Source organism: Podarcis liolepis (genome assembly GCF_965112155.1).
Source record: "Podarcis liolepis genome assembly, chromosome: 13".
NCBI lineage: Eukaryota > Metazoa > Chordata > Lepidosauria > Squamata > Lacertidae > Podarcis > Podarcis liolepis.
The window spans coordinates 21,847,454-21,860,760 of NC_139573.1; the positions used below are offsets into that span (position 1 = coordinate 21,847,454).

At 44.7% G+C, this 13,307-nt stretch overlaps 2 protein-coding genes across 3 annotated transcripts in view; both read left to right on the top strand.

Moving 5' to 3' along the window:
* Window positions 1-1,568: 1,568 nt before the first annotated feature.
* Window positions 1,569-8,110, top strand: LOC310691827 (tyrosine-protein phosphatase non-receptor type substrate 1-like). 2 transcript variants are annotated; one of them, XM_083472016.1, is made up of 6 exons: window positions 1,569-1,982; window positions 2,831-3,169; window positions 5,355-5,651; window positions 6,575-6,868; window positions 6,974-7,075; window positions 7,266-8,110. In XM_083472016.1, exons 1-6 carry the CDS (start codon window positions 1,940-1,942, stop codon window positions 7,355-7,357), a joined length of 1,167 nt encoding a protein of 388 aa, XP_083328142.1. In that variant the 5' UTR covers window positions 1,569-1,939; the 3' UTR covers window positions 7,358-8,110. The 2 variants fall into 2 exon arrangements, with proteins under 2 accessions (XP_083328142.1, XP_083328141.1); XM_083472015.1 differs by having other exon boundaries at window positions 1,570-1,982; window positions 7,263-8,110.
* A 1,223-nt stretch (window positions 8,111-9,333) lies between these two features.
* Window positions 9,334-13,307, top strand: part of LOC310691774 (hemicentin-1-like) — a 37,976-nt gene continuing 34,002 nt past the window's right edge. Inside the window, exon 1 of the mRNA XM_083471791.1 lies at window positions 9,334-9,646. Coding sequence (XP_083327917.1) covers window positions 9,349-9,646 — 298 coding nt within the window. The 5' untranslated portion in view covers window positions 9,334-9,348. The remainder of the gene's footprint in view (window positions 9,647-13,307) is intronic.

A 13,307-nucleotide genomic window follows, 5' to 3' on the forward strand; every position in this document is an offset into this window, starting at 1 on the left:
GGGTGGATACCAAACAGTGAGGTAAGAAGGAAATGAAATGCAGAAAAGTGCAGACAGTGACAAGTAATGTTAATGTAGCCAGTTAATGTAATTATCAGGATGTTGCTGAAGTTGCTCACTTGTTCCCGGTTCGAAACACAGCTCTCAGAAAATGTAAAAAGAGAACTTTATCTTCACCCCAAATAACCTGTGATCTGCTACATGTCATACATCTCCAAGCCTGAGGGGCAGCCCCCGTTAAGAATCACAATACATTTATCCAATCAAAACTGTTGCATTGGCACAATGCTCATAAATGCATGAAGACACACACACCCCAAGGCAACAACAAGCAAGGATCTGGGGATGTGCATATCACAATAACCTTTGGGAGATTTGGCTAACTACTTAGCGGGGGAAATTGTTCCACAAATTGAAGCATGTACAGAATTCAGCTTTTAATAACACCTTTCATCTTTGGTGACAACATCTTTTTTCAAAACTTTTTCAAAACGCATATTATGCCCTTAGAGGGCCACTTAAATGGCAATTGTTTAGGGAGAAATGAATTGACAGCACCAGTGCCTGACGTTGGGCAAAAGATTCCTGCAATGCAGAGGGTTGGACTAGATGGCCCCTCAGGGTCCTTTCTAACTCTTCAAATCATAGAATCACTGTGGGAGGCAGTGGAAGACAGGAGTGCTTGGCGTGCTCTGGTCGATGGGGTCACGGAGAGTTGGACACGACTAAACAACTAAACAACAATGAAATCATCTGTCCTTGAAACAGCATTAAATGCTGCTTAGGGGAACAGCGGGCTGTCCCAATGCCCACATGCACCACAATTTGTGGGTGCCTGGCCTCTTCAAGGGGAATTTGTGGGTGCTGGGGCACCCAGGGCCCCAGGGAGCTGGCACCTATGGGCTTCCAAATAAGCTTTGGGCCGCTACAAATCATTCGAAAGAAAGGAGATCTGTGACTGCCAGCTGCTTATGGCAAACTCTGCCCCTAGTTTGTGACCTGCTCTGCCTCTGCCTGCCATTTTGTGACTGTTAGGACTCAATAATCCTCAAGGCCAGAAGCAGAAAGTTTTGAGAACAAAGCGCTTGATGGGCCACCTAAAATCTAAGGTGACGTTCTCCCCTCAGCAACCATTTTTTAAAAGCAGGTGCAACACATTCTATTTTAAATTACAGTGGTACTTCAGGTTAAGAACTTAATTCGTTCTGTAGGTCAGTTCTTAAACTGAAACTGTTCTTAACCTGAGGTACTTTAGCTACTGGGGCCTCCTGCTGCTGCCGCGCCGCTGGAGCACGATTTCTGTTCTCCTCCTGAAGCAAAGTTCTTAACCCGAGGTACTATTTCTGGGTTAGCGGAGTCTGTAACCTGAAGCGTCTGTAACCCGAGTTACCACTGTATTTAACAACATTCATATATACCACTCGGTGTTAAGAAAACCTCTAAGCGGCTCACAAAAATATCAAATAGAACATCATGTAGAACATTATTTTAAAATATGCAAAGGAGACTTTGAAATCACCAGAATAAACTGCAGTGGAACCATGTTTTCAAACTTCTCCGTTGACAAACGTTTTGGAACTCGAATGCTGGAAGTAACTGCTTCAGTTTTCGAACACTTTTCGGAAGTCAAACATACCACATGGCTTCCGTTTTGTGTTTCCCTATTGTATTGATGCTTCCGTATTGAGTTTTCGGTTTTTGAATATTTTTGAACTCGAACAGTCTTCCGGAACAGATTGCGTTCGAAAACTGAGGTTCCACTATAAAAAGAAACGAAACACGCCCAACTTCTACACGCCCATCTGGGCTGGCTTGCTTAAAAGCAGAATGTTTTGATCTGACACCCGGGAGTCACAGTTCAACTGAACTTTTGTCTCTCAGGTGCATATTGCTCTCGCATCCTTTCTGGAGAATACAAAGTAAGCAAGGCGGCCCCAAAATGCCCAGCTTCTCGTGTTTGCTGCTCTCTTTGCATGGTGCATGTAAGTCGCATCCCCTCACCCAGAGGACCCTTGCCAGTGGGGGGGGGGGGCTCCTGGGAGCTAGGGCAATGGAGGAGGAGGGAGGGAAGGAGGGAGAGGCCGCTTCGCAAAGACCAGCAGGAGCCGGGAAGCGGGCGGCCAGGCGGCCTAGTCCTAGAAGGACCAGGAGAGGTTTCCTGTCTGAAACCTGGAGAGCCTCTGCCAGTCAGTGTAGAGAGTAGTGGCCTAGGTGGACTGATAGTCTGATTCAGTATAAGGCACTTCCTGTGTTCCTATGAAACTTCTTTTTCCTTCAAAGGCAGGGTGGGGAGGGGCGCAAGACTCCCCTCTTACTGTTGAGGTCCAAAGCAGATCAGAGCAATACGTTTGGTACCAGCTTGGCTCAGGAGTTGCCAGCTTTTTGGCTCTTTTTATGTGAATTGCCCTGAGGCCTCTGGGTATAGGCCGGAATAATAATAATAATAATAATAATAATAATAATAATAATAGCCACAGGTGAGAGCAGAGTGACGACTGAGGACCAAAGTTTGACAAGCCACCCCAGAAAGAGCTTGACGTGTCCCACACCAGAGGTACTCCCCCTCCTCTAGCGCCCACAGTGGATGGTTACTTTTTTTGAGCAGTCAAAGGCGCATCCTGCATTCAGATTTAAACTAGTCCTCAAACTCCTCTAACCAGCCTGGTTTTGTTGTTGTTGTTGTTTTTAACCAATGGGCTTTGGGATTCCCTTTTTTGCCTAACTACAGTTTGCAGGAATCTTAAGAGTTAAAACTGGCTTATGATGGCTTTAGCCTGCGATGGAGGTCCAGTCTAATTACAGTCTAACTTTATCTCTTTGTTCTTTTCAGGGGCAGCCGTGATAATCCAAGTCCCTTCATCCCCAGTCCAGGCAGGGCCACACTCTAATGTATCCCTGCCTTGCCACTTCTCCTTAGACCCTCCCAGGCCCATAAACGTTGATTTCCTGATTGTGAGATGGTCGCTGAGAGGAAAAAACATTGCAAAGTTCGATACTAGCATCACAGTGTTTAGACCGAGGGGAGCAGTGCTTGATGCGACGCGGCTGCCAGAGGGAAACGCCACCCTCTACCTCTCGGACGTAAGGGAGGAGGATGCTGGGGAGTATACGTGTTTTGTTCTCCATACCCCTGACAGTGCTGAAGGGAAGGTGGCATTGAAATTAGAAGGTAAGGGAGGCAAGGCGGCGGGTGGAAAACCTTTTTTAAAGCACTAAACATATTTCACATTAAAGTACTTGATGTAAAATACCATTTTAAAGCACATCCTTTGAAGCGCTTCACGTTAACTCCAGGCTAAACAGACCTGACCGGGCCCTAGTTTTATTCATGTATCTGCCTCATTGTGATACAAAGCAGCTGGGCTGTGTCTATTTCTACAAGAGAATAAAATGTGCGGTTGCTCAACGCCGCTCTGCACCCTTGCCTTGGCTCCCTATGGTCCGTTGCTTAAGCACTTTTCTCCCAGCCCAGCTCTGATAACCAGATTTGAACCATGCTGGAGGCAATGGAATAGAGAGGTGTAGCGAGGAACACCTCTATGTTCACTTTTCTGTAAGACAGACCCCACACACTACATCTGTCATTGGAATAAACCTACCTGTGGAAATCATCTCTCCTTTCTCTGGGTACTACAACCAACTTCACCATGACACATGATGACCAGCAAGAGATCCTTTTCAATGGTGGCTCCTTGCCTTTGTCATGCTCCAGGGCAGCCTGCCTAGCTCCCACATCGAGATATTTTAGGCTCCATGCAATACTACCTTGCCTTCTCTGGCTTTAGAAATGCTTATTTGCTGAATGCTTACAGCATTGTCCTAAAAGTCCAGCTGAGTTAACTGAAGCTTACTCCCAGGTAAGTGGGTATCGGAATTGCAATTTGTACAGTTCCGTTTCTTGAACTGCTGCAACTGTGGTTTAATGGTTTTTATTTTGTATGGTGTAAATATTATATTTTTATCTTTTATCTGAATTAGATTTCTGGCCCATGAGACAATATGGCTGCTGATGGTGCGGGACAGAAATTTTTAAATAAATAAATACTTATAATTTGGGTCCCACGGTGCTCCCTTGGAAAGCATTTGCCTATATGAAGCACATAACACTGGTTCTGTCTCAGCTGTGTTGGCTGCCATTAGACTTTCCAGCATTTTTCAAGATGCATATCTTGATATCCTAAATTGGTTAGGGCCGTGTATTACAGGGAACACCAGCTCGCATTCAAGCCTACTCCTCGGGAGATGAGGCTTTGGGGAGAGCTGCAGTTTCATGTTCCATCATTTAGAGATGTTCATTGTAAGGAAACAGAGCAGGGCCTCCTTTGTGGTGGTGCTACAGAACTGAGATGTGACCTCTCAAGAGAGGCTTGACAAAAGCACGCTTTGACAAATATCATCATCATTTATTTATTTATATCCCACCCATCTAGGTGGGTTTCCACAGCCACTCTGGGCAGCTCCCAACAGAAGATTAAAAACACAATAAAATATCAGACATTAAAAACTTCCCTAAGCAGGGTTGCCTTAAGGTGTCTTCTAAAAGTCAGATAGTTGTTTGTTTCCTTGACATCTGATAGGAGGGTGTTCCACAGGACAGATGCCACTGCTGAGAAGGCCCTCTGCCTGGTTCCCTGTAACCCCACTTATTGGAGGGAGGGAACCACCAGAAGGCCCTCAGCGCTGGACATCAGAGTCTGGGCTGAATAATGGGGGTGGAGACCCTCCTTCAGGTACACTGGGCCAAGGCCGTTTAGGGCTTTAAAGGGCAGCACCAACACTTTGAAGTGTGTTCAGAAATGTACTGGAGGCAATGTACGTCTTTCAGGACTGGAGTTATACAGTCTCGGTAACCTGTCCCAGTCACCAGTGTAGCTGCCGCATTCTGGATTAGCTGTAGTTTCCAGGTCACCTTCAAGGTAGCTCCACATAGAGCGCATTGCAGTAGTCCAAGCAGGACAGTCTCCCAGACCTTGAGGGATGGCATAGTGGAGGTACAGGACTACACCTCTTACTGCATTTGGGAGCGGGCCAGGCAGGACTTGGGGCTAAGAGGATAGTGAGTAACTTAAAGGCCACCTAATGAGTTCATGGGCAAGGTGAGATTTGATCTGCAGATTCCAATGCGTGCTTCAACCATGACTTCTACGCCAACTTCCTTGTACTAAGAGTTGCCTTTTATCGCAGAAGGGAAGAGGGAAGTCACATCCATGCCATACATTTAAAGCACACTTAACTTGTGTGGCTTCCGGTGAAGAATTCTGGGAACTGCAGCTTGCTGCTTACGGAGCTACAGTTCCCAGCACCCTTTAAGCTGTCCAAGGAGATGCTCTCCTAACTCTCCTCTCTCCCTCCAGCTCCCCCACGCCTAACACTCGGCCCCACAGAAGTGCCGCTGGGAAAACCAATCAATTTGACGTGTGCAGCATCCGACTTTTACCCTGGCCGTGTCTCTGTGAAGTGGCTGCGAGGCAGTGAGACTGTGAAAGTTGACTCGCCCCCTGCCAAGCGTGGGCCCAATTTCCTCTTCTATGCAGAGAGTGTCCTGGAGTTCACAGCACAAATCTCCGACATTGGTGTCACCTTCTCATGTCTCATCCAACACCAAGCAGCAAAAGACACAATCCGTCAAGATATTGAGCTGAAGGTGGTAGGTAAGTGGGAGCCTTTCCTGTGCAACCCTGGAGTCCTGCCCCACCTCCCCCCTGCCCATGCTAAGCACAGTTCCCCCTTTTAGTGAGACCCAGTTCTGACTCGCACTCTCTACCCTGTTCTGCCTCTGCTTATTTTCCTCCTCAAAACTCTGTATCCCTTTGCTCTAAACAGTAGTGTCTGCTCCATGAAAAAGAATCCTGCAAGAACATATCTGCTGAGGTGGGTGAAGGCCCACCCAGTTAAATTTGCTTCCACACTAGGGCCCCTCATGATTGCTAAGGCACCACTTTCCTGCAAATCAGCTGGAAATCACATTAAAATGGTGGCTTCACTTTTTGCTATAATTAGCAAAAAGGCATAATGTACCCCATTTTCAGAGATGGGGAGCCTGTGACCCTCCAGATGTGGATGGGCTCCTGCTCCCGTCAGACCTGGGCAGAGAAGCCAATGGTCAGGATGATGGGAGTTGTAGTCAAAGGACATTGGAGAGCCACACTTTCCCTGTCCTTCCCTCACAGGACCTGTAGTGAGGTCCGTCTGGCGCCTCCATTGACCTCTTCCCCCCCAGGCTGTGATGGACTAGAATGGCATTTTTACTCCCTTTAAAGGGAGCGCATAGGTCTGACTAAAAATACAGTCGTACCTTGGAAGTTGAACCGAATCCATTTCAGAAGTCTGTTCGACTTCCAAAATTTTTGGAAACAAAAGAGCAGCTTCTGATTGGCTGCAGGAAGAGATTGAACCTGAGACCTTCTGCATGCAAGACAAATATTCTGGTGCTGAGCTGCTCTGGTGTAATGCATTTCATACAACTGTGGCCTTTAGAGACTGTTAGGTGGGTTGCGTTTATAATCAGCAATGTCTCCCTCTAGTGGCCTTCACCAGACTTGCAGGACCTCAAATCTCTTTCTTCTCCTTGCAGCTCGCCCAGAACTTCATGTGCTCACCAGGCCACCAGGGAAGAGGTTCTTGGTAGCTGAGTGCCTAGTGTGTGGGTTTTACCCACAAAATGTTACAGTGCAGTGGCTGCAAAATGGGGAGCCGATGCAAGGGAGAATATACGAGTGTGAAGTTGAACAAAATCCTAACGGGACGTTCACAACCGGAAGCGTCTTCTTCCCACAGCAGGGCCATTTAGCAGCCAGTTTTACCTGCCAGGTACAACATGAAGCACTGGAGGCACCACTGGAGGAGACGATCCCCTGGAAGCCAGAAGGTGAGGGTGATTGAATCACCCACCCCTCATCCCCAGAATGTAGTACCAAATCACATTGGCCAAAACTTAAACCTGCATCTCCAACTGACTCTCCTCCATCTCCAGGATACTTTGGATCACCGATGGCTTGGCTGCTAGGATCTGTGGGGCATGTTGTGGGACTTGGCATTGGAGCTGGAGTGATGTTGATGTACCAAAGACGCAGAGGTGAGTTGGGGCTGCTGGGAGTGGTGGCAGAAAGGGCAGCATAGTCTGTGGGGAGGCAAGGCTGCAGTGCTGGAGCACGGGACTGCAGATTGCAGTTTGGAGACACCTGATTATTGCGTTCTCTCTCTCTCTCTCTCTCTCTCTCTCTCTCTCTCTCTCTCTCTCTCTCTCTCCCTCTCTATCTTAGCAGCCAAGTATAAGCAAGCTGAACCGAATGACGAAACCCTCCTGAAGATGTCGAAAGTCAAGAGGGAAAATCCAGATGACGTTTTTGTTATTTAACAGTCCACGGAATGACATTTTGGCACAGGGTTGTTCCAGGCAATGCAATATTGTTCCATTTCATTATGTATTTCCTTAAAAATGCATTTCCAGTATGATAATTGCAGGAGGTTTCGTTTCAAATTCAAGGCGGTTTAAATCATTTAAATTCAACCTTCCATTTTGAAATTATATACATATAGTAGAGCTCTGCACTCTTCAGGTATTCTATGAAACCAAGGGATATTGAGGCTTTTAAGATGGATATTATAATTTGTTAGTTTCAGGGCTGTGCCTCTCCCAACTCAGGGCCCCAAACGAGCCCAAGGAACACCTGATCCAGCCTGATCTTCATACTGATGACCAGTTGTGTTGTGACACACAAAAGAGTGCCTAGCTTGAGGGTTCGGTTAATGTTTAATTAAGGTTAATAAACCCTTCATGTCAGGAGGGAGGTTGGGGAACAAGAGGTAGCATCTCCTTGCCTCCCCGCTCTGACTGGAGCATCGAGAGCAAGAGGGTTCAATCCTGCCTGGTGCTGCTTACTCAACACATCCCCCAGTCTGCCTCTCCTCTTTCTCCATCATTCCCTCCCCGTCCCAGTTTGTGTGTAATATGATTTCTTTTCTCCTTTAGTTTTTCACCTTATACGCTGCATTATCTGTATGGCTATACTTTAGCTTCACCTGGACCAAGTTATGTTTCATGGTTTTTTGTCTTTTGAATTCTGTATGGAAAAACAGATTTCAATAAAGTGTTTAAAAAATAAATAAATCCCAAATTTGTAGTAATTCAGATGTATGAGAAAATAATTGACAGCAGCAGTGCCTGATGTTGGGCAAAAGATTCTTGCAATGCAGTGTGTTCTCGGGGTCCTTTCCAACACTTCAATTCCACAATTCTATGAAATCATCTGTCCTTGAAACAGCTTTAAATTATGCCCAGGGGCTCAATGCTGCTTTGGGGAACAGCGCACTATCCCAATGCCCACATGCACCACAATTTGTGGGTGCCTGGCCTCTTCAAGGGGAATTTGTGGGTGCTGGGGCACTCAGGACCCCAGGGAGTTGGCAAATAAGTTCCCAAATGGGCTCCCAAATAAGCCTTGGGCCGCTACAAATCATTCTAAAGAGAGAAGGAGATCTGTGACTGCCAGCTGCTTATGGCAAACTCTGCCTCTAGTTTGTGACCTGCTCTGCCTCTGCCCTGCCATTTTGTGACTGTTAGGCCTCAATAATCCTCAAGGCCGGAAGCAGAAAGTTTTGAGAACACGGCGCTTGATCAGCCATTGAAAAACTAAGTGACGTTATCCCCTCGGCAACCACTTTTACAAAGCAGGTGTAAACACATTCTATTTTAAATTATATAACAACATTCATATATACCACTCGGTTTTAAGAAAACCTCCAAATGGCTCACAAAAATATCAAGCAGAACATCATGAAGAACATTATTTTAAAATATGCAAAGGAGACTTTGAAATCACCAGTATAAACTGCAGTGGAACCTTGGTTTTCAAACTTCTCCGTTGACAAACGTTTCGGAACTCGAATGCTGGAAGTAACTGCTTCAGTTTTCGAACACTTTTTGGAAGTCAAACATACCACATGGCTTCCGTTTTGAGTTTCCCTATTGTATTGATGCTTCCGTATTGAGTTTTCGGTTTTTGAATATTTTGGAACTCAAACGGTCTTCCGGAACGGATTGCGTTCGAAAACCGAGGTTTTTATAAAAAGAAAAGAAACACGCCCAACATCTACACGCCCATCTGGGCTGGCTTGCTTAAAAGCAGAATGTTTTGATCTGACACCCGGGAGTCACAGTTCAACTGAACTTTTGTCTCTCAGGTGCATATTGCACTCCCATCCTTTGTGGAGAAACGAAAGTAAGCAAGGCGGCCCCAAAATGCCCAGCTTCTCGTGTTTGCTGCTCTCCTTGCAGGGTGCATGTAAGTCGCATCCCCTCACCCGGAGGACCCTTGCCAGTTGGGGGGGCTCCTGGGGGCTAGGGCAATGGAGGAGGAGGGAGGGAAGGAGGGAGAGGCGGCTTCGCAAAGACCAGCAGGAGCCGGGAAGCGGGCGGCCAGGCGGCCTAGTCCTAGAAGGACCAGGAGAGGTTTCCTGTCTGAAACCTGGAGAGCCTCTGCCAGTCAGTGTAGACAGTACTGGCCTAGGTGGACTGATAGTCTGAGTCAGTATAAGGCAAAGCAGACCAGAGCAATACATTTGGTACCAGCTTGGCTCAGGAGTTGCCAGAAGGAGGCGTACAAGGCACCATCCAACTGCCTAAGGGACTCCACTCCAGATTTGTGTAGGGTTTGCTCCTTAACCTTTGCTGAAGATGTCCCACAAGGGAGTTTTTTCCTTCTCCTAGATGGGCCACCTTCCCAGATAGACGAGCCCCATCTGCCCCTCACTTCCCTCTATAGCTGGAGCTTGCCTTCACACGCAGGGGAGATCTCTTAACTCACTGAGGGTTTGAGACACGTTAGCTATCCTCACCTCATTTAGCCGTCCAGTCGAAGCATTTCCCAGGGAGTGGCCGCTATCGCCTGCTGACAGCTTCTTGGCTCTTTTTATGTGAATTGCCCTGAGGCCTCTGGGTATAGGCTGGAATAATAATAATAATAATAATAATAATAATAATAGCCACAGGTGAGAACTGAGTGAAGACTGAGGACCAAAGTTCGACAAGCCACCCCAGAAAGAGCTTGACGTGTCCCACACCAGGGGCACTCCCTCTCCCCTAGCGCCCACAGTGGATGGTTAATTTTTTTGAGCAGTCAAAGGCGCATCCCGCATTCAGATTTAAACTAGTCCTCAAACTCCTCTAACCAGCCTGGTTTTGTTGTTGTTGTTGTTTTTAACCAAAGGGCTTCAGGAATCCCTTTTTTGCATAACTACAGTTTGCAGGAATCTTAAAAGTTAAAACTGGCTTATGATGGCTTTAGCCTGCGATGGAGGCCCAGTCTAATTACAGTCTAACAGTATTTCTTTGTCCTTTTCAGGGGCAGCTGTGATAATCCAAGTCCCTTCATCCCCAGTCCAGGCAGGGCCACACTCTAATGTTTTGTTTTGTTTTTAAAAAAAGATATTTGTTGAAATTTCAACATTTTACAAAAAAAAGAAAAAAGAAAGAAAAATACAAAGTAAAAACAGTTAAAAACAGATCCATTTTTCCAAGTCTTATCTTTCATTTGCTTGTTTCCCTGACCTCCTCACACCTCCCTTTTTTGTATTCCAATTCAATTAATTAATTCAGCAAACCCTTTCCCTCTTTGATTTTATCTTAATCTTTTATCTTAATATATTGTAACTTTATATTATCACCTGTTAACAAACCATTTTACATATTCCTTTATAACATTGCTACTAAAGACCACTTAACTTCAATCCAACATCATTCTAACATTCATTAATTTTGCAGTGTTTCTGTAAATAGTCTTTAAATTTCTTCCAATCTTCTTCCACCGACTCTTCTCCCTCGTCTCAGATTCTGCCGGTCATCTCCGCCAGTTCCATATAGTCCATCACCTTCATCTGCCATTCTTCCAGAGTGGGTAAATCTTGTGTCTTCCAATACTTTGCAATAAGTATTCTTGCTGCTGTAGTCGCATACATAAAGAAAGTTCTGTCCTTCTTTGGCACCAATTGGCCGACCATGCCCAGGAGAAAGGCCTCTGGTTTCTTCAGGAAGGTATATTTAAATACCTTTTTCATTTCATTATAGATCATCTCCCAGAAAGCCTTAATCCTTGGGCATGTCCACCAAAGGTGAAAGAATGTACCTTCAGTCTCTTTACATTTCCAACATTTATTATCGGGCAAATGATAGATTTTTGCAAGCTTGACTGGTGTCATGTACCACCTGTATATCATTTTCATAATATTTTCTCTTAAGGCATTACATGCCGTAAATTTCATACCGTGGTCCATAACTGTTCCCAGTCAGCCATCATAATATTATGTCCAACATCTTGTGCCCATTTAATCATAGCAGATTTCACCGTTTCATCCTGAATATTCCATTTCAACAGCAAGTTATACATCTTTGACAAAATCTTGGTTTTGGGATCTAACAATTCTGTTTCCAATTTTGATTTTTCCACCTGGAAACCAATTCTCTTGTCCAAATTATATGCCTCCATTATCTGATAATAATGAAGCCAATCTCGCACTTTATTTTTTAGTTTTTCAAAATTCTGCAATTTCAATTTGTCTCCCTCTTGTTCCAAAATTTCCCAATATTTCGGCCATTTGGCCTCCATATTGAGCTTTTCCTGAGCCTTCGCTTCCATCGGTGACAATCACCTTGGGGTTTTATTTTCAAGTAGATCCTTGTATCTTATCCAGACATTAAACAATGCTTTCCTGACAATATGGTTTTTAAATGCTTTATGTGCTTTGACCTTATCATACCACAGATATGCATGCCATCCAAATACATTATTAAAACCTTCTAAATCCAAAATGCCTGTGTTTTCAAGAAGCAGCCATTCTTTCAGCCAGCAAAAAGCTGCTGATTCATAATAAAGTTTAAGGTCTGGCAGGGCAAATCCACCTCTTTCCTTTGCATCCGTTAGTATTTTAAATTTTATTCTATGCTTCTTGCCCTGCCAGACAAATCTAGAAATGTCTCTCTGCCACTTCTTGAAACAATCCATTTTATCCAAAATTTGCAATGTTTGGGACAGAAACAACATTCTAGGCAATACATTCATTTTTATCGCAGCTATACGGCCTAGCAGTGAAAGCTTCAAATTTGACCAAATTTCTAAATCTTTTTTCACTTCCGTCCAGCATTTTTCATAATTGTCTTTAAATAAATTCCCATTTTTAGCTGTCATGTTAATCCCCAGGTATTTCACTTTCTTAACCACTGTTAAGCCTGTCTCGTTCTGAAACCTCTCTCTCTCAATTGCTATTAAATTTTTCTCTAAAACCTTAGTTTTTAACTTATTCAATTTAAATCCTGCAACCTGACCAAATTCTTGAATCAGTTCCAAAACTCTTTTAGTACTAGATTCTGGCTCCTATAATGTCAATACTAGGTCATCTGCAAATGCTCTCAATTTGTACTGTTTAGCTCCGACTTGTATACCATTAACCAACCGGTCCCTTCTAATCATATTCAGCAGAACCTCCAGGACCGATATAAAAAGCAATGGGGAGATTGGGCACCCCTGTCGTGTCCCTTTTTCTATCTTAAATTCTTCCGTCACCACATTGTTAACAATTAGTTTGGCCTTTTGTTCAGAATAAATCGCACTTATACCATTTCCAAAACCTTGACCTACCCCCATCCCCTGTAGATTCTTCTTCATAAAACTCCAAGAAATATTGTCAAAGGCTTTCTCCGCGTCCACAAATATCAAAACTGCCTTGGTATTGATATTCACTTGTAGTTTTTCTAGAATATTAATTATGTTTCTCATATTATCAGACAAGTGTCTACCCGGGACAAAGCCTGCTTGATCTTTATGAATCTCTTCCACTAGCACTTTTTTTAGTCTTGTAGCCAAAATATCTGCAAAAATTTTATAATCCACATTCAGCAGTGATATGGGGCGGTAGTTCTTGAGCTGCGTCTTTTCAGTCTCTGTTTTCGGTATAAGTGTGATGTACGCTTCCGTTTTGAGTTTCCCTATTGTATTGATGCTTCCGTATTGAGTTTTCGGTTTTTGAATATTTTTGAACTCGAACGGTCTTCCGGAACAGATTGCGTTCGAAAACTGAGGTTCCACTGTAAAAAGAAACGAAACACGCCCAACTTCTACAGGCCTGTCTGGGCTGGCTTGCTTAAAAGCAGAAATGTTTTGATCTGGCACCCGGGAGCCGCAGTTGAACTGAATTTTTGTCTCTCAGGTGCACATTGCACTCCCATCCTTTGTGGAGAAACGAAAGTAAGCAAGGCGGCCCCAAAATGCCCAGCTTCTCGTGTTTGCTGCTCTCGTTGCAGGGTGCATGTAAGT

Excerpts from the sequence above, each read along its gene's own strand:
- LOC310691827 (XM_083472015.1), top strand. The coding sequence starts at position 1,940 with ATGCCCAGCTTCTCGTGTTTGCTGCTCTCTTTGCATGGTGCAT. Across the intron at positions 6,869-6,973 it reads GATCCCCTGGAAGCCAGAAG|GATACTTTGGATCACCGATG; the intron begins GTGAGGGTGATT and ends CTCCATCTCCAG. Across the intron at positions 7,076-7,262 it reads GATGTACCAAAGACGCAGAG|CAGCCAAGTATAAGCAAGCT; the intron begins GTGAGTTGGGGC and ends TCTCTATCTTAG.